Raw genomic sequence first — 22,963 nt, 5'->3', positions numbered from 1 at the left:
GCTGGGAGCTGAGACGGTTAGGCAGAGGATGCAGGTATAAGCACAAGCAAAGCTTACTCCTGGGTCTCTACTGCTGCGTATGCCTCCCTGAGAGGAATGCCTGTCTCTCTTCTGACCTGGCAACTCCCTAGCCACAGTGACTGATAACACATAAACCTTGGAGAGCAGAAAGGATCCTGGCCTCTGTACTTTTCCTGAGCACCATGACACCCCCAAAGTGACAAGAACAGCTTGGATGAAGGAATAATTAGGAAGAGGTACGCATGCACAGGAATGAATACACAGGAAATGCTTAGTGATTTTAGACAATGACTCAAAAGAAGTCGTTCCACACCCTGCTTGGACAAACAACAGGACCCGATAAAGAACTCTCATGCCAGGGATGAGGGATAGTCCTTGGCCGTCCTCTCATTTTACCGTACCTGTTTCTTGGTGGTGGTATAAAGCTCATTGTACCTGCTCTTGGGCCTGCCCACGAGAAAGCAAACATGGGAGCTCTTACTATGCACAAAGGGCTGTGGTATGCAGTGTGGAACAAAGGCACTGGCATGAATTCTGGTAATTCGGAGCTCAGGCTCTGCTAAAAACTAGCTGTGCAACATCTTTTTCTTATACGTGAAATATTAAAAGTTGAACGAACCTCTAGTATCTCTGCCAGAACGGAATTTATAATCTAATGGAAAGAAAGTCTTGCGACAAGGAGTACTCCTAAAGTTCCATGTCTTTAATTCAGTTTCAAAGAGCACTGCTTTGCCTTGACTTAAAAGCCTTGATGGTAACACTTTCATTTCATATACTGTATTTCATAAATTTTATCTCACTAATCCTCCTAAAAACACTTTGAGGGAGACGGTGATGGAATCATCTCCATTTCATGGTTGAGAGGCCAAGCAAACCTCTTTAACTGTCAGCGACTCACCATAACATTGGAAAACCAACTCCCTGGCGCCAGAGTTTTGTCATCTATAAAATAGAGGGGTTTGGCTAGGATAATGCTGGAGGTCCCTGCTATTCTATCGTTCTAAGAGTCTAAAAATATGAAAGAAGATTCCAAGCATAAAAGAAGAAAGTTTTACTCAGGCAGTCTTGATAAGTGAGTCAGTGGGAACATCCTTTTAAAGGGAGATTCCTCACATGTAACAGCCACCACAGGATAAGTGAACAGCTGTCCATAATGGGCTGTGTGGGAGAGGCACTCCTTAAAAATTCAGTGGAGCTAAGTCCAAGTACATAATTATAATATTCTAAATTCATGAAGCAAAGCATCTGAGGGGAGAAAACACCACAATAAGAAGACAGGCCTCAAGGAGAGAGGTATGGTAAATTCATCTCACTGAATGACCCTTCAGTCATGGAGACAGTGGGCAGTGAAGACAGTGTAACACGGATGCAAAAACACTGTGATGTTGAAAGTGTCTATGAAGGCAGTGAATGGATCTGGGGTATCAGCTAGAAGGCAAGGACTTGAAAACTCTCTGTCAGGTAATTTTAACTTAGTAGAATTAGAATTTAGAAGATTATAGCACACTGAGAACAGAAGCAAAGAGCAGGATAAAAGGCTGGTAAGGATTTGTAAAAGGGCTTAGCTATCTCCCTGATCTTGAGTAAGGTACTTCCCCCATCCAGGTCCACAAGTTTCCTTACCTTTCTAGAACAGAAGGGGCTGACTCAAAGCTACGTCCTGCTGACTTGACCATCCTTTGATCTTCTTAAAGATGACACTATCACCGGGCCTCAAAAACTTCCCTCATCTTTACCTTATTTCTTTCTTTCATCTTTCAAATAATTTATTACTCCACTCCTGCTTTCCCCAAATAATGCCCTATATGGTTCCCCTAGCTTCACATTTTCTCTCCTCCAGTGAAATTTTGCAGATGACATTCAGATCAACGCTCTGAAAAAATGATTCATACCAAATTGTCCCCCCGACTCTGTTCAAAAGTCCTGTCACTCTAAGAAAATCAAGTCTGAACCTTGCTCCCATGCAATGGTCATACCTGGCAAATATATTTCCTGAGATGACTCAACGTGGACCCTCCTCTTGAAGGTTCAGTGGAAAAAGGAATGGTCTGGAAATCAGGCAGCACTGAATCCGAATCCAGGCACTTCCACTTACTAGCTGGATGACCACAGGCAAATTACTTCACCTCTAAGCCTATATTAAATGGCCACAGGCAGCCCTGCTGTTACATGGGTTTCTTCTATTCGCCCTTTCTGCTGTCATTATTTTTTATATCATTACATCCCTATTTTAATCTACTGCCCAATTTTATACCCAGTAGTCTTGCCTAAGGGCAGATCATCTATTCTGTGGAATAAAGTCCACCGACTTCAGCACCTAAATTTTAGGAAAAGTACCTGTACTCAGAGAACATTTTTTTTTTTTTAACAATTTCTAGATTTATCATTTCAGCTCCAGATGGCTGAGAGTACTGAAGGTCTGGCTTCTATCCAGATCCTGGATAGAAGAGCCATAAATCCATTATGGCCTGCCAATATCTGTACTTGATATCCTCTGATCCTCTGCCCAGAATAATGCAGAAAAGTACAGAGATGATGTTGATGGGACTTCTGAACCAAATCTTAAAGGAGGTAGGAAGAGCCTTGCAAGACGAAAAGACACGACACTGGGAAGCAGAAAGACCATATGAACTGGATTTAGTTCGACTTTTCTGGGGCCCAGTTCATTTCTGACTTACACATTTCCACTCAGTTTGGAAAACACCCATTTTATGCCCCCTGTAATCCAAGTATGTCTTTTAATTTAGAGTGTAGTTTTGATACATGCCAATGGTTTTAGTTATGATGGAGAATTTTAGAGATTATTTATGATTGTATTCCAGAAAATGAAGTAATGTAAGACAATGATATAATAAGAAAAGCAGTTTTCTTTCATCTCTGGTTTCTTCCTTTCTTACTACATTTACTATGGATAAAGTATATTCTTAGGGCATAGAACACCTTCCAGCTCCTCGGAGCTTTAAAAATTTCGGCATGGTCCTTCTGCTGCTACCATCATCATCCCTGAGTGCGGTTCTAAGGTCCCTAAATTCCTTTATGCTACTGAATATTCTCATGCTCCCTCTGCCTGCAGTGCAGCTACTTGTAACCCTAAGAATGAGTTCTTGCCCATATTCTAAAGAAGCAAAATAAGAAGGGGTGAGACCTACATAGAAATCTTAGGCAAGTGATCCTAGGATTTTTTTCCTAATAGACTGGAGGGCTTAAGGCACCTATCATTCTGAGTGTGCTTCAAGGTTCTTCTTTAATTTAGTAGCTACCCACCTCTAATTTAAGGTTGGTATTTCTTAAGTCATTACCTACCTTGTTATGCACATGACAATCGCTACTATAATGGCAATCTGCACAGCTCCAATAATTGCTGCAATAAGCACATGAGTGAGCTTTTGCCTACTTGGCACAACATAGAGAATACTAAAGTCCGTCTTTTCACAGTGCTGTCCAGTGTAACCGGATTCACATCTGAAAGAGGGAGGAGGGGAGAAAGATTCCTATGAGAATTACAAATTTCAGGAATTCTAGGTTTTCAAATAAATACATACAAAAGAATGATAAATTTATACTGAAAAACCATTGCCATTTGCGTATTTCCTTAAACTCTACTCAATATGTCTGTTTCACATAGTGCTTCTTTTATCTATCATTATAGGGCAGTAATTTTAAAGTTGCTGAATGGTCTTTATTACCTTCATTTAAAAAATAGGTACATGATAGTACATTCAGTGGCTATAAGATAGCTAACATCTATTCCTCACTCTAAGACATATCTGTTATCTTCCATTTTTCACAATTATGAATGAGGTATAGCAAACATTTGTTAACATTTGTTAACATTTCTATATTTAGTGTTATTCCTTAGGTTAGGTACTTGGAAATGGGAGCACTGAATAAATAGGTATAAACATTTACAGTTCTCCGAACATAGCACCAAATTATATTTAACACGCTTTCAGTATACATAAATATAATCATTTAAGATGTAGGGGGGGAAGAAAAATCAGTTATTAATGACAGAAGCATAGCCAAGCAGCCAAGTAGGTGCTAATCTTAGAAATTATCTGAATTCCAAGTAAAAGTAAATAAAAAGGCAACAACATCAGCTGATGATAATAATTTGACAGGGGGAAACATTTAAGATATTTAACAGAAATTTCACATGTTTTAGCTGACAGAAGTGTAATGTATAAATTAGCCAGCCTTCGGTTAGAGCTGATTAATAAAACCTCTGAAGTGTAAGGATAGCATAGTTATTAACATCCCACACTTCATTTCAAAAAAAGATTTTTTAATAGAGCATGCATAAAGAAACCCGGGAGTAGGGAAATAGGAAGCCAGGGGTGATGTGAGTCCACTAATTCCATCCCTGAGGTTCCTACACACCTGCCAGAAAGTTTCACATTGAGCTCTAAGTTTACTAGCAGACAAAGAAAGAAAGAAAGAAAGAAAGAAAGAAAGAAAGAAAGAAAGAAAGAAAGAAAGAAAGAAAGAAATAGTAGTAAGGTAGATTAAGAGATCATGGAATGGAATTGAGAGCACAGAAGTACACCCATTCATCTATGGTAAACTGATTTTTAACAAGGGTGCTAAGACCATTCAATGAAAAAAAAAAATCTCTTCAACAAAAGCTGCTGGGACAACTGGACATCCACATGAGAAAGAATGAAGTTGGACCCTTTCTTCACAACATACCCAAAAAATAATTCAAAATGCATCACAGATCTAAATAGAAGAGCTAAAAAGTTATAACACTCTTAGGAAAAAAAAAAAAAGAAGTAAATCTTCATGATCTGGATTAGGCAATGATTTCTCAGATATGATACCAAAAGCAAAAACAACAACAAAAAAGTTAAACTGGATTAAATCAAAATTAAAATCTTTGGTGTTTAAAGACACGATCAAGAAAGTGAAAAGATAACCAAAAGAGGAGAACATCTCTGCAAATTATTTATCTGATTAGAGATTTGTATCTAGAATACATTGAAAAACTATTACAAACTCATTACCAAAAAGAAAAAAAATTACAAAATGGGCAAAAAATCTAATTAGACATTTTTCCAAACAAGATATACAAATGGCAAATGAGCCCATGAAAAGATAGCAACATCATTAGTGTTAATGGAAATGCAAATCAAGACCACAATAAGATACCACTCCATACCCACTAGAATGGCCAGAATCAAAAAGTCAGATAATATCTGTTGGCAAAGATACTGTAGGGAATGAAAAACGGCCAAGCCACTTGGGAGAACAGTCTGGCAGTCCTCAAAAGTTACACCAGTTACCATTTGGCCCAGCAATTCCATTCCTGGACACTTACCCAGCTGAAAGTAACACAAGTCCACACAAAAACTTGCAAACAATTACTCAGGGCACCATTATTCATTAACAGCCAAAAAGTGGAAACAATCCAAATATCCATCAATTGGTAAGCAGATTACAAACTGTGGTATTATAAGGAACAAAGTACTGACACCTGCTACAACATGGATAAACCCTGAAAACATGATGCTCAGTGAAAGAAGCCAGACACAGAAGACCACGTTCTACAAGTCCACTGAAATGAAATGTCCAGAACAGGCAGATCAATAAAGACAAAATAGATTAGTGATTGTCTAAGACTAAAGGGGACAGGGAGATTTGGGGGTAATAGCTAAAGGACACAGAGTTTCTTCAGGGGCTGATGAAATGTTCTAAAATTGATTGTGGTGATTGCAAAATTGAGAAAAATATTAAATATTAAAAACCACCGGTTAAAAAAAAAGAAGAAGAGAGGGGCCTGGGTGGGTCTATCTGCCTTCAGTTCACGTCATGACTCTGAGGTCCTGGGATCGAGCTCTATGTAAGCCTCCCTACTCAGCGGGGAATCTGCTTCTCCCTCTCCCTCTGCCCCTCCCCCTGCTGACGCACACACACTCTCTCTCTCATATAAACAAAATCTTAAAAAAAAAAATGAAAAAAAGTGGTAAAATCATTAACATAAAATACAATCTCTACAAAATAAAATCAAACCAGTTGTTCAAAAGAACCACGGTGACTATTATTATTAGATTCAAGGGGATTTTATCTCATTGGTCCTGATTTAAAGAGGGCACTTTCTGATACAGTGAACATCAACCTCAATAATATAGCTGTAATAAATTCAACGATATAATGAACTCTTACAGGATTTTTTAAATAATGCCTTTTGTGGTAGGCTAATGGTGAAAAGTTAAAGCTCAATAAAATAAAAACAGTTCCATGGGGAGCTTAACAGTGTCCTAGATACGCAGCTCTCTGACAGTTTAGCTTAATCCAAAGATTAAAATCAGAATATCAAAAAGAACGTATAGGCCATATTTTATTCAGGCAATCCTCTCTGGATATTATTTTCTGCAACTGACTTTTGGGTTATACTCTCCAAATATCTGAAGTAATAACTTCTAGGTTATTACTACGTCTGTGATTGTGACCAGGCATTTGGTCCTCTACACCCTCTAGTCTTTCATCCCACACGCCGTCCATAATAATCTCATTCACCACCATGGCCTCATGTGCTGATTCATCCACTCATCCATTTCCTGAGCATGTGACATGTGCCAAGTACTGAAGGAGGTATTTGGGATACATCAGTGAGCAAAACAAATGAAGATCTCCTTGATCTGATTGGGGGAGGGAGGGTCCATAAACACGGTAAGTAAATTAAACGGTATTCTTAAAGGCTGATATGTACTACACAAAGAGAGAGAAGAGAGTGAAGGGAAATGATGAGTGCCAGTTATAGGCCAGGAAGGGAGGGTTGCAATTTTAAACAAGATGGTCAGGGTAGTCTTCGTTAAGAAGGTGATGTGTGAGTGAAGACACGAAGGAGGTGAGGGAATCTGCCATGTGGACAACAGGAAGGAGAACATAGTGGATAAAGGAAGAGTCCATGCAAAGACCCTGAGAATGGAGCGTGAGATATGGCGTGTCCAAGAATCGCAAGTGTGGCTGGCGTGGAATGGGCAAGCCGAAGGGAAGGAGAGGACCAAGACAGAGAGGTGAAGGGGCCAAATTGTGTAGGGCTCCTGCACTCGGTGACACAGAGGAGTGACTGGGAAGGTTTTAGCAGAGACATGACATGAACTGACTTTCATTTGAAGTCTCCGTTCAGCTGCTGTGTTGAATATGAACTGTAGGATACAATCGGAGAGGCTGCTGCAATAATGCCAGAGAGAGAAAATGGTGACCTGGACTAGGAGTGAGAAGAACTCAAATTCTGGATATATTCTGAAATAGAGATAACAGGATTTCTCAACTGCCTGGGTATGGAGTATGAGAGAGAGAAGTCAAAGATGTATCAAAGGTGTTTTACCCAAGCAAAGGAAAAGGTGGAGTTGACATCAACAGAGATGAAGAAGGTTGAGGGAAGGCAGATCAGGAGATCAGCTTAGGTCCTACTTAAATTAAGGAGTCAAGACATCCATGCAAAAATGTCAAGGAGGGAGAGTCTATCAGTCTATGAATCTATGAGTCTCAAGTTGAGGAGAGAGGTCTGGGATTTATGCAAAGCAGGAGTCATCAGCATATGTCATGGAAAGCCCTGAGGCTGGGTGGCATCACTAAGGAAGAGGACCAGGACTAGATCTTGGTGCATTCCAACACTAGGAGGTCAGGGAGCAAAGGGGAACCAGCCAAGAAGATGCAAAGGAATGGCCAGTGAGGCAGCAGAAAACAGAGAGAGAATGCAATCCCTAGAGGAAGTGAAGAATGCATATCACAAAGGAGGGAGCAATCAACCATATCAAATGCTCCTGGTTGTTGAAAAGCTTATTCGGGTGGATTCAAGAGAGATGGGAAGTGAGGAGCTGGAGACAGAGCACAGGCAACTCTTCTGAGTTCCACAAAGAAAAGAAACGGGATGGTCGCTGGTAGGACAGTGAGGGTTTTTTTCCAAGATAGAAGAAATGAAAATATAAATATACTTATAATTATATATAAAAGAATATAAATATTAATATATATAAATTGTCTATATTATATATATGTGTGTATACATGTATTTGTGTGTGTGTGTGTGTGTGTGTGTGTGGGTGTGTGGGTGTGTATAAAAGAATACATGAAACACAGAAAGGGGGGGAGTACTTCTGGGAGGTGAGAGTAAAAAGTCTGTGGGAATTCTTCATATTGCTCCAGTGTTCTCAGTGACCTTGGAAACAGGACGATCAGCTAAGGATGAGGGGTACTGACAATCTGAAGAGACGGGTGACAGTAGAGAGCTTGCATCTAGGACAGACGAATGAATGGACTGCAGTTCAGAAAGCCAACTTGGCAGTTTGTAGGCCCCACTTTTGAGTATAAACATCAGTGAGATGCATTAACCTACTTTTCAACAACAGCCATGTTCAGCCGGATGGGTAGGCAGTATAGCTGCATACATATACAGTAGGCAGTAAGGCATGAATCAGGATTATAGTTTTGTCAAGTGAGTATGATAAAGCAAGAGAGGAACTACCATGACTAACCATGGAGTTTAAGCTGAATAAGGAGGGGATGAAGACACCCAAGGGGCGAGGGACACGGAAAAGGTGATATGATCGATAGAATGGAGGCCTAGAGGCATGGAAGCAAGGCTGGGTAGGAACTACAATGGATATGTTAGGGTAGAATGATTCCGAAATGTATGCCTCCAAACCGCATCTGTCTCATGAATTCTCAACCCAATATATATCCAGCAGCCTACTAGACATCTGTAAGTGGCTCCCCCACAGGCACCTGAGACCAAGCATATTACACTGAACATCATTTCCCCCCAAAGCTCCTCTCTCTTCCCACTCCCTTTCTCCATTCAATTCTGCCTTAGCCAGAAACCCAGGAGAACTCTTGACTCTTCCTTCCCACAACCCTCCACCAGGTCCCACACACCCAACTGGTTACCAAAACCTAGGGGTTGAATCACCATATCTTCTCTCTGCAATTCATCTGCTGATCTCAGTGCCACTATCACTCCTTCACTTAGTTCAGGTTCTCACTTCTTACTAACATTCAGTCTCCTGATCCATTTTCCACAAAACCACCAGAGTGGCTTTCACATCTGATCACAACTTTCTTAACTTACAGCCTTAAGTGGCTTCTCACTGCCTTTAAGATAAAGGGCAAGTTCCTGGAGTGGCACAAATATTCCTGTGTAAGACCTGCCCCTCTTCTCACAATGTCACTCACCCTCCTCAGGCTGAACTTCCTGGTCTGAAGTCCCAAATCATCTTGTGTATATCTCTCTGTGTATGGCAGCATTTTTCATATTATATTTTAACTGCTTTATTATTAGTCTCTTCTACCAAATAGTAGGGTTTTTGGAAGCCAAGATCCCTGGGTCCCTGTCATATTTGAATTTGAGACCCCAAGCCCAGGAAGAATTTGGTACAAAGTAAGTAATAAATAAACAAACAAATTAACGGTGGGATAATGCTAGAAAATTCTAACCTAATAATAGGACTGTGGCTAATGGTTGTTCGTCCCGACCTGCTTACTGCTACCCAAACACGTCTATCTACTAGTCGAAGTACATGTGATATTATGGCCTGATTCTTATAGACTTTGAAAATTCTTAGATAAAGAAAAAGATCTACTGTTTTTTAGGAGTTATAAGAGTGCAGAAAAGAGATTCTTCGGCATTTAAGAAACATCTCTGGTCTGAAGAAGAAGGAAAAGCTGATCATTATCACATGGCATTCAAAAAATAGTTACTGAGTAGCTACTGGGCTAGGTCCCACCCTAGGTACTGGGAGGACAGGGTCAGCAAAACAGAATCCCTAACTGAACAGTACTTACAACCTACTAACATCAATTGCTATTTATTAAATACATACTGAGGACCAGGTATTGTGCTAAGCACTTTGCATATATTATCTCATTTAACTTTAGCAACAATTTAAATTTAGCAACAATTTTAGGAGACAGGTACTATTATTATAATTTTAGAAATGAGAAAAGGAGGCTTAAAAATTTAAGTAACTTCTGAAGGGCACAGTCAATAACTGGTCAAGCCAGCATACCGGCTTCCAAAGCCTTTAACCGCTATACCATTCAATCCTCTCACTGTCAATTACTACAAAAGTAAATACTGCAAAGTGACCTGGTATCACTTCATTATCAGGACATCGTCCTCTCTCATCCCTCACTTTTAGATATCTTGAAAGATGCCCTATCCTAAGAGAACAACACGATCTGAACTATCAAGATAAGTACGCCACCGTGGGACAAATATGAGGAATCCATCAAATGATTTTGTTTTAAAACTGGCCTGTTCCCCTTTGTACAGCTGTATTTTTCTAACGTGCAAGAAAGGGAAGGTGGGAGTAGAGCGACAGCTCCGTAAAAGTCAAGGGGCACTTTCAATCAAGAAAAAGCCAAAAGCTTAACAAAGAATTGTTTAACCATTAACAGTTTATAGTATTTTGTTTTGTTTTTTAAGCAGGAGGAGAGGAGGAAAAAGAAAAAGCCAGGAGAAGGGAGCTAAGGGTAGAGGGACCAGGAGACCTGATTTCAAACAGCTTTCTTCTACTTTCTGGAGAGAAAGATTCACTGGCTCCTAGGTTGACAGAACAAAAGAAAAGTATAATAATTTTCCATGTTTTGATGTTTTGACTAAGAAAGGGGAAAAAAGGATTCTGGCCAAACTGCAGGAGGCACGAATGCGCAGAATGATAGCAATCTCCCCTTTTCTATGGAAACATTACCTGGCTAATGAGACCAACCTGAGGTAGCAGATGAGCTCCCAGCAAACAGGGAACAGCAAAAAGCATTACCATTATTAGGCTGAGAGTCAGGAAATCTAAGATCTAGTTTTGCTGCTGCTGACCTTGAACAAGTCACATAACCTCTCTGGCATCAGACAGTTGAAGATTTACACCTTTCCCATTTCCACTTCTCTCCTCACACCTGGTTCCACATCCCCATTCCCTTATTTTTAGAAATCTATTTTAGCTCATGTTTTATTTGAGTTACATGTTCTCTGTTCTTAACACATTCTTTAGTCTCTAAATCACCTTGTGACAGATTGCCTAAAAACCAAAATAGTGCTGGAATATGGCATATTTTTACATGAAAAATGTATTAAAAATGTTAAGTCCATAATCTTAAAACCCTAATATGACATCTGGTTTTGATTTTGCATATTATACTTGCCAGTTTTTTCCGAATGATGCCGCTAATTTATTTTTTGACTCAATTGCAAATAAATATTACTTTTTGGTAATATTTAATCCATATGTCATTGCTTTCTATAGAGCAGTGACTGAAGGGAAACATTCCTCACCTCTGACCTGGAGGTGTTGACCTACCTACAAGAAGCCTTCTGAGTCGAATAGATGAATTCACACTTCCCATGGATGCAGTAACCATTGAGGTTTTCGGGGCAAGGCATGTGGTTTCCAATATAAACATCTTCTCTTTGATCACTAGCATCTTAAAAGAACATAAACCAGGTCAATAAATAGTGAAAAGCAAACAGAAAGGAACTTTTTCAAAGGTTCTGATAACAAATAAATTTGCAGGGTAATTTGGAAAAGAAAATGATCAGATAGGGGGCTGAATAAGAACCAAGGTCTCATTATAACATAAACACAGCAAATAGACTGTTCAGATTCAAAGCATTTAAAAATAGTTACAGGATATGACCACTATGAGCTACTGCTGTTTACAAACAATCTGTCCCCAGAAAATATAAACATCTTGGCTAAAGAAATAAATGCTACCTAAAAGAAAGCCCATCTCTATGACCAAGAGATGGTATATTACAGCACTGGCCTTTGGGGACTTACTCTAATCAATCACCTGGGGACTATGAAATCAAAGCCAAAAAGATGGGGATGGCAAAGAGCAAGTTATGGGACCCTGAAATTTTAGGGTGAAAGATTTATTTTTGGAGTGAAAACTATTAAGCATTATCGATTTTTTTTTCTTCTAAATGAAAATAGCTTTGCTGTTTTTTTAATCTGGTTTTTCTTAGTATATGTTATTATATAAAAAATTCAAATGATACAGAGAACAAATACACAAAATTTTAAATCACTGAAACCCCTCTATCCAAAGAGAACCATTGTAAATATGTTGATGAGCATCTGTTCAGACTTATGTCCATTGATTCGAACCGAACTCAGTTGAATGAAGAAAATGGGGAGTATGGCGAGTAATTTCAATGTCAGAAATGGGAAGAGAGGGGTGCCTGGGTGGATCAGTTGGGTGAGCGTCTCACTCTTGATTTTGGCTCAGGTCATAATCTCAGGGCTGTGAGGGGGAGCCCCGCGTGGGGCTCTGGGCTAGGGGTGGAGCCTGCTTGGGATTCTCTCTCTCCCTCTCCCTTGGCTCCTCCCTCCCCCCTCCTCTTTCTCTCTTTAAAAAAAAAAAAGAAAAAGAAAAGGGAACAGAATCAGAAAAGAAAGAAGAAGCAGAAAAGATGGAGGCATGAGGACCCAGTCTTCAAAATTAATTTCATGCATTCATTCTCTCTATCCTTCTTTCTCCCCAGTCCCTCTGTCTCGGTCTCTCTCATGTACTTGCATAAGCACATACTCATTCACATACCCACACATTCTCTGCAATGGATTTTTTAAACTTTTTTCTGACATATACATTAATATATTCATCCTCAGCTCGATGGACTCAAGAGTCCCCAGTGTTCTATAGGCCTGTCCTTATATAGGAAAAATTACCAAGTTTCCTGTCAGTTTCTCACAGTTCTAGCTTAAATTCTATGTATTATTAGCTGTGTGACCTTGACTAAGACTGAGATTTCATAACTGTAAAGTCAGAATCATAACAAAACCTATACTTTATGTGGTTTTGAGAGGATTACCGAGAGATCGGGTCATCCCTAACAAAACCAAACTGATGGCATTTTACCTCAAAATTTATGAATTTACATTGTACTAATTTAGGGCTATAAAGAAAACTGAACCAGAAGTCAAGAAATTCAATGCGTAAATTCTCAATTTTAAGGTATCTCTGCTATTTTGTGACCTTGGTCAAATCACATCATCTCTCTAAGGCAGTTGAGTAATAAGATCAGCACTTTCTGACGTAATACAAAACATGAGTAATTTTTAATTTTCTACTAGCCATATTTTTTTCAAAGTAAAAAGAAACAGGTAAATTGATTTTAATCATATATTTAATATATCAAATAAGTATCATTTCGACATATGTTATGGTTTTTTTTTTTTACACATGTTGTCTTAAATAACTCTTTAAAATCTGGTGAGCACTTACCACTCTCAGCACATCTCAATTCCAATTAGCCATGTTTCAAGTACTCAATATCTACCATGTAAGACAGCACAGTATAGATAACTATTCATTTATCATTTATTGATTACCTTCCATATGCCAGGCACTCTGCTAGGTGCTGGGGACAGAAAAATACCCTGGATTCAAAGGGCTCATAAGGTCTCATCCAGCTCCCAAACCATAATTCTGCCATAGCAGAAGAAATCAAACCCTCCTTCAGGGCTGCTATCATCCTGAGCACCCACTTCTCCACTACAATACTCATGATGCTGTTTTAGAACCATTTGGGTTTTCAAACCCAGTATGTACCATGAGACTGTGAGCTCCTTAAGAATCTAGACAGTTTTACTATTCATTTCTGCATAATTCCTAACACTTAGAACACAGTACTCTTCTTGCTATGATTTCAAATTAAAAGTGCTGTTCTACATTTGCAATCAGCCTATAAGTGACTTGAGGAATGCAACTGTCTCCCACAGCACTCATCATCCTGCAACTTCTCAGAACATGATATTTTCATGGTGTATTACACCACAAAGTACATAATAATGGGACTACAGAGACTGGGGCTATGTACCAACCTATAATAATAAGATCTTGTAATGCATATAATAATGGTACTGTATCGGTCTATAGAGGCTGTGGTAATGTACTAATCTACCATAAGAAAGTCCTATCAACAGCAGGAGATTTCAAGAATGATGAGAACTGAAAGCTATCAGAGAATTCAGTTATATCACAGCAATAAGAGAAAGTTAACTAAATCGAGAACAAGATTTTGAGAAATTAGTAAACAAAGTATAGCACCAGTAGCATTTAATGAATGAATTAACGAAAGAATATGGTATCAGGCCCTAGACAAAGCAAAGCCATCTAAAAACATGAACATGTGTGAGCCCGGATAGCTCAGTTGGTAAAAACATGGACATGTCCAGTAAAACCTTGAAGTCTGTGGCTGTCACAGAGTTCAAATTTAGCATTCTGCTCAATGCCGGCTCTATTCATTTCATTATTCATACATACTAATTCTGTGCACAGTCCCTGCCCTTAAGAAGCTTATAATCAATTCAGGGAATCCACATATACACACAAAAAGCTGAAAAACACAACGGAAGGGTTCCCACATGACAGTTAACAATTAAACATCAAAGAAAAAAAAAGGAAAATAAATAAATAAATGCCAAAAGAAGGTTTTACAACATGGGGTGCCATGGGAAGTTCAAGTTTAAAGGAGAAATCATTGTAGGTGATATTACTCAGGGAAGGATGCAGAAAGGAGAGGACTTAAGTTAGGTCTCAAAGCATATACAGATTTATTTAGATAGGAGAAGAGTGGAAACCAAAAGGAAGGTATAATGCACACAGCATTCTCAACGAGAACAAGAAGTAGATGAACCTTAGCAAGATCTGTACATTCGAACTGGGGTGTAAGTCAAAATTGGAAAAATAAACTGAAATCGGATTATGGAAAAATATGAACTCCAGGTGGGAATTTTTTTTTTAAGACTTATTTATTTGAGGGTGGGGGGAGGAGGAGAGAATCTCAAGCAGTTGCCCCACTGAGCAAAAGTCCGGATACAGAGCTTGATCTCGCGACCCTGAGATCATAACCTGAGCCGAAATCAAGAGTCAGACACTCAACCAACTGAGCCACCCAAGTGCCCTGAGAAATGTTTTCTTAATCATATGGACATTGAAGACCTCCTAGCTGAAGAGTAACACAATGAAAGCCATGTTTTATGTAATAGAAAGTGGTTACCAAGGCCTGGTGCTTAGGGGGAATGGGGAGTAACTATTAATGGGTGTGAAGTTTCTTTTTGGGGTAATGAAATGGCCTAAAATTTGATTCTGATAGGATGTTTGTACAATCCTAAATATACTTTAAAAAAAAAATTTAAATTGAGGGCACCTGGCTGGCCAGTCAATAGAGCACGCAATTCTTGGTCTCGGGGCCATGAGTTCCAGCCCACATTAGGTGTAGAGATTACTTAAAAAAAAAATTTTTTTTTAAGATTTTATTTATTTATTGGACAGAGAGTAAGACAACAAAAGCAGGGGGAACAGCAGAGGGAAAGGGGGAAGCAGATTCCCCGCTGAGTAGGGAGCCCCAATGTGGGGCTCAATCCTAGGACCCTGAGATCATGACCTGATCTGAAGACAGACACTTAACCGACTGAGCCACCCAGGCACCTCTTTTTTAAATTTATTTTAAAAAATTGAAAAAAAAATTGAATTGCACACTTTAAGCAGATGAACTTAGGGTGTGTAAATTGTATCTCAAAAAGCTGTTAAAAATTTTAATTGGATAACAGCATGCAAGATAAAGAGGCAGGGGAACTAGGAAGACCAGGTGACCAATTAGGAAGTTACTACATAATCCAAACTTGTGGCAATGAAAAGCTAAGCTAGAGCTTAGCAGTAGGAATAAATATTAAGATACAGAAGAAAATAAATACAGCTTGAAGATGCTTTGGAATGAGCTCTCAGAAACTCAGAGCTGGAAGGGCATTTGAGGGTCTTCTGGTCTGATGAAGGAATCCCTTTAGTTACAACCCCAAAATCCTCTTTCTACTTTACCACTTCCAGAGGTAAAGAACGCAACACAATTAATTCCAATTTATTAAATGTTCCTTACATTGAACAAAATTTCTCTTTAACTATTGATTTCCCCATATCCGTTTACCCTATAGCCCCCACCCAACAATTTTTTTTAAAGGTCAAACTTCCCCAGTCCCATTCTTTATATACTTTGCAACAACCACCTTTACAAGTAGTGCCCAGCACTAACCCCTTCAATCTACTTTAGGCATTTAGCAGAACAGAATTATCATCTGAAAATGCTTTTAATACAGAATTATGAAAAATGACTCTCCTCCAAAGAAAATATGCATGAATTCAAAGAAAATACGGTCAATAAACACATGAAAGATGCTCAACATCACTAATCATCAGGCAAATGCAAATCAAAACTATAAGACCGCATCCCACACCCATTAGGATGACTACCCCCCAAAAAAAATAGAAAATAGTTAAGAGTTGGCAAGCATGTGAAGAAATTAGAAACTTTGTGCACTGCTGAAGAATATATGATACAGCAGCTGTGGAAAACAGTATGGGGGTTCCTCAAAAAATTAAAAATATAATTACCATATGATCTATTCCATTTCTGGGGATATATGCAAAAGAACTGAAAGCAGGCTCTCAAACAGACAGCTATATACCCATATTCATAGCAACATTCATAATAGCTAAAACGTGGAAGCCAACACAAGTGTCCATCAATGAATGAATGGATAAACAAAATGTAGTATATACATATGATGGAACGTCATTCAGCCTCAAAAAGGACATTCTGACTTATGCTACAATACAGATTAATCTTGAGGACATTATGTTCACTGAAATAAGCCAGTCACAAAAAGACAAACACTATAGGATTCCACTTGTATGAGGTACTTAGAGTAGCTAAAATTATGGAAACAAAAAGAATGACAGCTTCCAGGGCCCAGAGGAAGAGTAAGTGGGAAGCTACTGTTTATTGGGTATAGTTCTAGTTTTACAAGATGAAAGAGCTCTAGGGGCTCCTGGGTGGCTCAGCTGGTTAAGCACCTGACTCTTGGGTTTCTGCTCAGGTCGTGATCTCAGGGTCATGGAATCGAGCCCCACATGGGGCTCCACACTCAGTGGGGAGTCTGCAAGAAGAGTATCTCTCTCCCTCTGCCTCTGCTCCTCCCTCCATGTGCACTCTCTCTCTCTCAAGTGAATGAACAAATCTTTAAAAAAAAAAAAAAAAGATGAAAGAGCTCTAGAAATGGATGGTAGTGGTGGTTGCACAACATCGTGAATGCATTTAATACTACTGAGCTGTGCCCTTAAAAATGGTTAAAATGGTAAATATTGTTATATACATTTCACCAAAAAAAAAAAACTAGAAAAAATGACTCTAAATATAAGCCTAATGATAGGAGGTTCGTAGAGCAAATGCAGTAAGCTGAGTTCAAATGCAGACCTCTAGTCATCCAAAAGTATTTACTAAGCACCTATGATGTTCCTGGCACTACATAGGAGTATATGAAACTGGAGCTTAAGATTAAGCTCTAAATTTCTAAATTAAGGCTAGAAAACAAATGTTCACCAAGGTGATAGCTGAGAGTACATTAAAGTTCTGAAGGAAATTAAGTAAAGAAAGCAAGCAAAGGGGCAGAAGAGAATTCTGGAATAGTTGTGATACAAGAAAAACCACAGCGGGGCTTAGAGTCAGAAAAGCCTGAATTCTAGTCCTTGCTCTTCCATCCTACATGAGCCACAAACTCACAGTTTCAGCTTCTCCATCTGCAAAATGAGGACCACATAGTTGTGATGAGGATCAAATAATAACAGAAATATGTGAAAGCCCCTGACACACAGAAGGGCACACAGGAAATAACGACTGAATGGAAGAATATCCTACTGATGTCACTCAGGAACCACATTAAACATGACGTGGATACAGGTAGACTCACCAATGGTGAGACCTTTGCCCACAGCCAGGTACCAACAACGAAAACAGAAAACAAAAGGACCAACAATCACCAGAATAACATCGACAAAAATTCAGGGATAGAGCATCTCATAATCAGAGTAATCCTAGGCAATAGATATTGGCATCCCCACTATATAGATGTGATCACTGAGGCTCACAGAAAGCAGGCCACACAGCCTGTAAGTGTAGACCACGTTTGAATCCACAGAGCAAGCTCTGAACCACCACACTACTAGCTCACCAAACTACCCTGCGAGATGTGCAGGGAAGGGACAAAAGCAGAATGTCCGAGCACCTGCTCTCCGGGCCACGTAAATTAGATTAACTTCAAAAAGGAAATGTGAAAAGGCTTTAAAGATGTCAGAAGCACAGCTTCAGAAACCACAGCAGCCATGTAGCCTCGCACAGCAAGAACGGGACACAGAATGGTCTTCTCCAAACAATGCCCTCAGGCAAGTGGTGACAGGCTCCGGGAACGACAGCTGCAGTTGCCCGTCTCTGAACAATGTTTGTGTGTGTGAGATATAAAAAGTATACTTGGTCACCCAGTGGCTCCTTCCACCCAGAGGCATTCAGAAACAAATCTACCACCAGCGGCAGTGTTTTCAAATACAAAGGAGAGTATGGTTCTAAGCGATGATGTTATAAGAAATCCCAGCACCAGATGGCCCATCTGCGAAGGCATGTTCCACTGGCTGGCTGTCCTGCACCATCAATGCACGACCCAAATAAAGCATAAGGAGTTGCTATTAACAACCGAGACACGCACCTGGTAGGTCATTTGCTGAAGCCACAACAACCACATCAACACTGCATCAGTAATTCTCTGACTCATTCCTACAAATCCCTACAGTTAAAAAAACTCAATATATTCTTTCTTGTTTCCCCTATATTACCCTGCACCCCAAGCTTCGTCACAGACATATCCCGCCATCCGTCGTTCCCTAACCCCAGTCTCCTCAGACCCCATCAAAGAATTACCTATGTAGGTATAAAAGCCTACCTAGCCTCCACTACCTCCTACTCTCTCGTTCCTAAATCCTATTTTCCATACAAACCCTAACTCCTCCTTTCCTAGCCTTTCCACACTGCCCCATGAAACACATTTTCTGATGTGAATAAACTCATCCATCTCCTCAGCCATTCCCTTAGGAAGTACTCCTTTCATTTCCCTGATAGCCTAAGATCACATTACTTCCTACATCCTTTTTCCTTCCGCCTTCCCCTGCTGTGCTTCCCACCTGTCACCTCCAGATTAGTATTTCACTCTCCTTTGCCAACGACCTTCATCTCTTAGGGGTCAGTGCCACCCACCCAGACAGCCTTCTAAAAGTCCCCATCGTGGCTCTCTACCACGCTCCACGGCACACACGCTCAGACTTCCTGCAGGATTTTAGCAACTGGCTCAGTCTTACCATTCAATGAGGGGACTTATTAAGACCACTTTAAAAAGGGCATATCAAAAGAGCTGTATTAAAATAAATAAATGAGAGTCACTGAGAAATGGGAAAAATAATACCGATATCTCAGTATCTCTGGTATCCCTGATCAGCAGGAAGAGAGACTACTGAGAAGATGAGGCCAAAGATGGGGTGAAGCGACACGCAGGAATGAAGCAAGAGTGTCTTGGAAATAAAAAAGGTGTTACGGTTAGATTTTAGGCTGTATGAAAATATGATCTGGATAAAAGTGGCCATGTTGAAATGTCCCATGCCACAAAGGAACTTCCTGGACAGATGGAAACGTTACAGACTGCAATAAAATGTAATCTACATGGGGTGTATTCATTTTTCAAACATTCGTGTATCTCACTGAATGTAAATTAGACCTCAAAAAAACACCTGTAAAATAAGAATAATGATAATCAAGTGGGTAGAGGTACACATACAAAATAAGACAGACAGAATGCTGAAAACTGCTGAAGGTAAATGAGGGTTCATTATACTATTCTGTTTATATATGTTTGAAATTTTCTACAATCAAGTTTTTAAAATGTCACATACCCATCTCCCACATACCTCCTGTTCAACCACCATACCCTGTATGGCTTCAACATCTACAACACAGCTTCCAACACTGCAATTTCAATATTTACCACAGGTTTCCCAACAGCCCCAAAAAGCACTAGTTCAGCCACCATGCTGGACATTCAAATGTTCCATTTCATGAGCACCACCCTCCAAGAGCTCAACTTTAAAAAATCTTCCCTACGGAGCACTATCTTCCAGTTTGCCCGGCTTCTTGCTGGTGCTGTGTTCCTGCTTTTCACTTTGTAGCCTCCATCCCTAGATGCCTGCCTACCTACCTAGTCTTGGTTGTGTACCGGGGACACAATTATGTACTAAAGGCCTCCTACAAATGGTTGTGAGAACAAAAAATAGAAGCAAATGGGGGGGGGGAGCAGAATACAAAATAGTTACCTTTTGACCTCTACTCCTAATACGACATTTCTTAACTCTTTCACAATTTGGATTTCATATTTATAAGTCTAGAGAAACTCCTTGGTCCAAGATTACCAATGATTCCCTTGTCTTCGGATTCAATGCTCGTCCTCTGATACCTTTATGCGACCTCTCCCTTTGGGCTTCTGTGCCACTGTAGTCTTCCTGGTTTTCTCTGGAACCTGTTTCTGCTTCATCCCAAGCCTCCTCTCCTTTGTAATAACTGTACGGTCTAACAGAACTTTCTGCAACTCTCGATATGTTCTATGTCTGTACTGTCCAATATGGTAGCCACTGGCCACATGTGGCTATTTAAATTTAAATTAATTGAAATGAAATTAAAGATTTTGTTTCTCAGTCATGCTAGTCCAACCTCAAGTGTGCAAGAGTCTAAATAACGCTGCTCTATAATCTCTTACTCCTTCTCAGGACTTCAGTTTTCTGTCACCTCTATCTCCAAAGACTGACTTGCAAATTTATGCTAAAGTCATCCGAAGAGTTTCACAAGCAACTCAAACCCCCAAATTAATCACCTCGACCATCAACTCCTCCCTTACCTTACCTCAAACACATTTCCCCTCCCAACATCCTTAGTTCTATAAACAGAATCCATTATCCAAGTCATCTGAACTCTCTGTCCCTCTGATCTAAGCCAAAGTCTATTCCCGTTGAGTCTACCTAACTCATCTCCCTGCCTCCAGTCCAATATATATAATAACAAGCATAATGTTCCTGCCACGTACCATTCATTCAACTGATTAACTTTGCAGCCTTGTCTTTTTCAAAGATATTAATGATTCTTCACTGCCTACAAATGAAGTTTAAATTTTCTAGGACAAAATAGCATTTAAGACACTATACAATCTGGGGTGCCTGGGTGGCTCAGCCAGTTAAGCAACTGCCTTCAGTTCAGGTCATGATCTCAGGGTCTTGGGAATCAAGCCACGGCAGGCTTCCTGCTCAGTGGGGAGTCTGCTTCTCCCTCTCCCTCTGCCTCTCCTGGCCCCTGCTTGTGCTCTCTCTCTCAAAAAAATAAATAAAATCTTAAAAAAAAAAAAAAAAGATACTATGCAATCTGGCCCCAAGCTTTCTAGTTTAGTCTCACCTTCTACTTCTACCTCTTAAGCCTCCTACTCTCCGGCCAAAAAAAGGATTCCTTACCATTCTCCAATACATTCTATCATAACATTTGCCTCCAACACCTCTGCTCATACTCTTCCACTCTCCTTAAATATCCTTTTGACCTCTATTCAAATCCCAACTATCCTTCAAGGTTCAGCCCAAATTCCACCTCTTCCATTAAGTCTCTCAGATCCTCACTATTTTCCACCAAATAGTAATCTCCTTTTCTGAATTCCCATTGCACTTTTAACCACACTGTATTTATGACAATAACCAATTTCTATTTTGTTAGGTTATATTGATGTCTATGTATTTGATATCTTTCTATCCACCAACAGTGCCTGATAAAACGACCAGTATAAAGTAGGCACATAATAAATTATATCTACTGATTATGAAAATTTCATTTTAGTTATAGATCAGTTCTTATGTGTAAAGAATTTTCAGTATCTCAAAAGTGGCCTAGGCACTAAATCATCCCTCTAATTTTATCAAAGGCAGACAAGTATTTGGGCATATACAATTTCCCAAATTACCTTAAGTATGAGTTTCTACCTACTGAAAAATAGCCTTCATATTCTGGTCATGTACTAACAGTATAGAGAATAAAACTGGGGCTGATCTATTATGACTCCTACAGGAATACAGGAGGTTTTCTATTTTAAAAATAGCACTTGTATCAACATAGGAAACATATTTCAGGAGCTCGTGGGATATAAATGATTCAGGTGTGACAGGATTCCAGTGAGGGAAATAACAAATTATTCCGTGATAATAAGTTACCACTTATTAAGCACTTATGAGTATGTCAGATACTGTTCTAAGCACTTGACATATATTATTTTTTTTAAAGATATTTATTTGAGAGAGAGAGAGAGCACAAGCATGCAAGTAGGGGGAGGGGCAGAGGAAGAGGGAGAGAATCTTCAAGCAGACTCCCCACTGAGCACGGAGCCCAACTCGGGGCTTGATCTCACGACCCATGAGATCATGACCTGAGCCTAAACCAAGAGTTGGACACTTAAATGACTGAGCTACCCAGGTGTCCATATTATTTAATTTTTATAAAACTATGAGATAGGTACTATTATTGTTCTCATTTTACATATTTTTTAGAAATTAGGCATAAAAGGTTGATCACACATCTAAAAACAATTCTTCATTAGTATAACCTAACAAATAAGTAGAAGATGCATGTGTGAAAGAACAATTATATTTAAGTCTCAAACCAGGAGTCCTGAGATATAGACCTGCTTCAGTTCACTGGATAGAACCTCACAGAGCCTCAATGTTCCCCTTGATCCTTAGGCCTCGGAGTAGTTGTAAGAATCAAATTAAATCAAATTAAAGTCAAGAGACCTAGAATCCAATTCCTGCTGCTCTGACCTTTACTACACGTAAGACTCTGTACAAATAAATCCTACAGTTTCTTTGAGCTGCATCCATTCTTTTGACAAGTATGGCGCACCTAATATGTGCCAAACATTCCACCAAGAGTTAGGAATACAAAAGTGAACACGATAGATACAGACTCCTATCCTCACAAAGCTCAGAGCCTAGAGGGGAATATAGATAGATAGATAGATAGATAGATAGATAGATAGATAGATAGATA

General features: G+C 39.5%; 1 protein-coding gene across 2 annotated transcripts in view; it reads right to left on the bottom strand.

Moving 5' to 3' along the window:
- TMEFF1 (transmembrane protein with EGF like and two follistatin like domains 1) overlaps positions 1–22,963 on the bottom strand; it is a 74,198-nt gene that overhangs the window by 1,305 nt on the left and 49,930 nt on the right. For both annotated transcript variants that reach the window (XM_040631667.1, XM_008707886.2), the window contains exons 8-9: positions 11,319–11,442; positions 3,325–3,483 (exon numbers count right to left, since the gene is read on the bottom strand). In XM_040631667.1, the coding sequence (XP_040487601.1) occupies positions 3,325–3,483; positions 11,319–11,442 (283 nt within the window). The remainder of the gene's footprint in view (positions 1–3,324; positions 3,484–11,318; positions 11,443–22,963) is intronic.

The sequence above is a fragment of the Ursus maritimus genome, unplaced genomic scaffold (assembly GCF_017311325.1).
Source record: "Ursus maritimus isolate PB19 unplaced genomic scaffold, ASM1731132v1 scaffold_17, whole genome shotgun sequence".
Lineage (NCBI taxonomy): Eukaryota > Metazoa > Chordata > Mammalia > Carnivora > Ursidae > Ursus > Ursus maritimus.
This window is presented reverse-complemented; position numbering and strand designations above follow the sequence as displayed.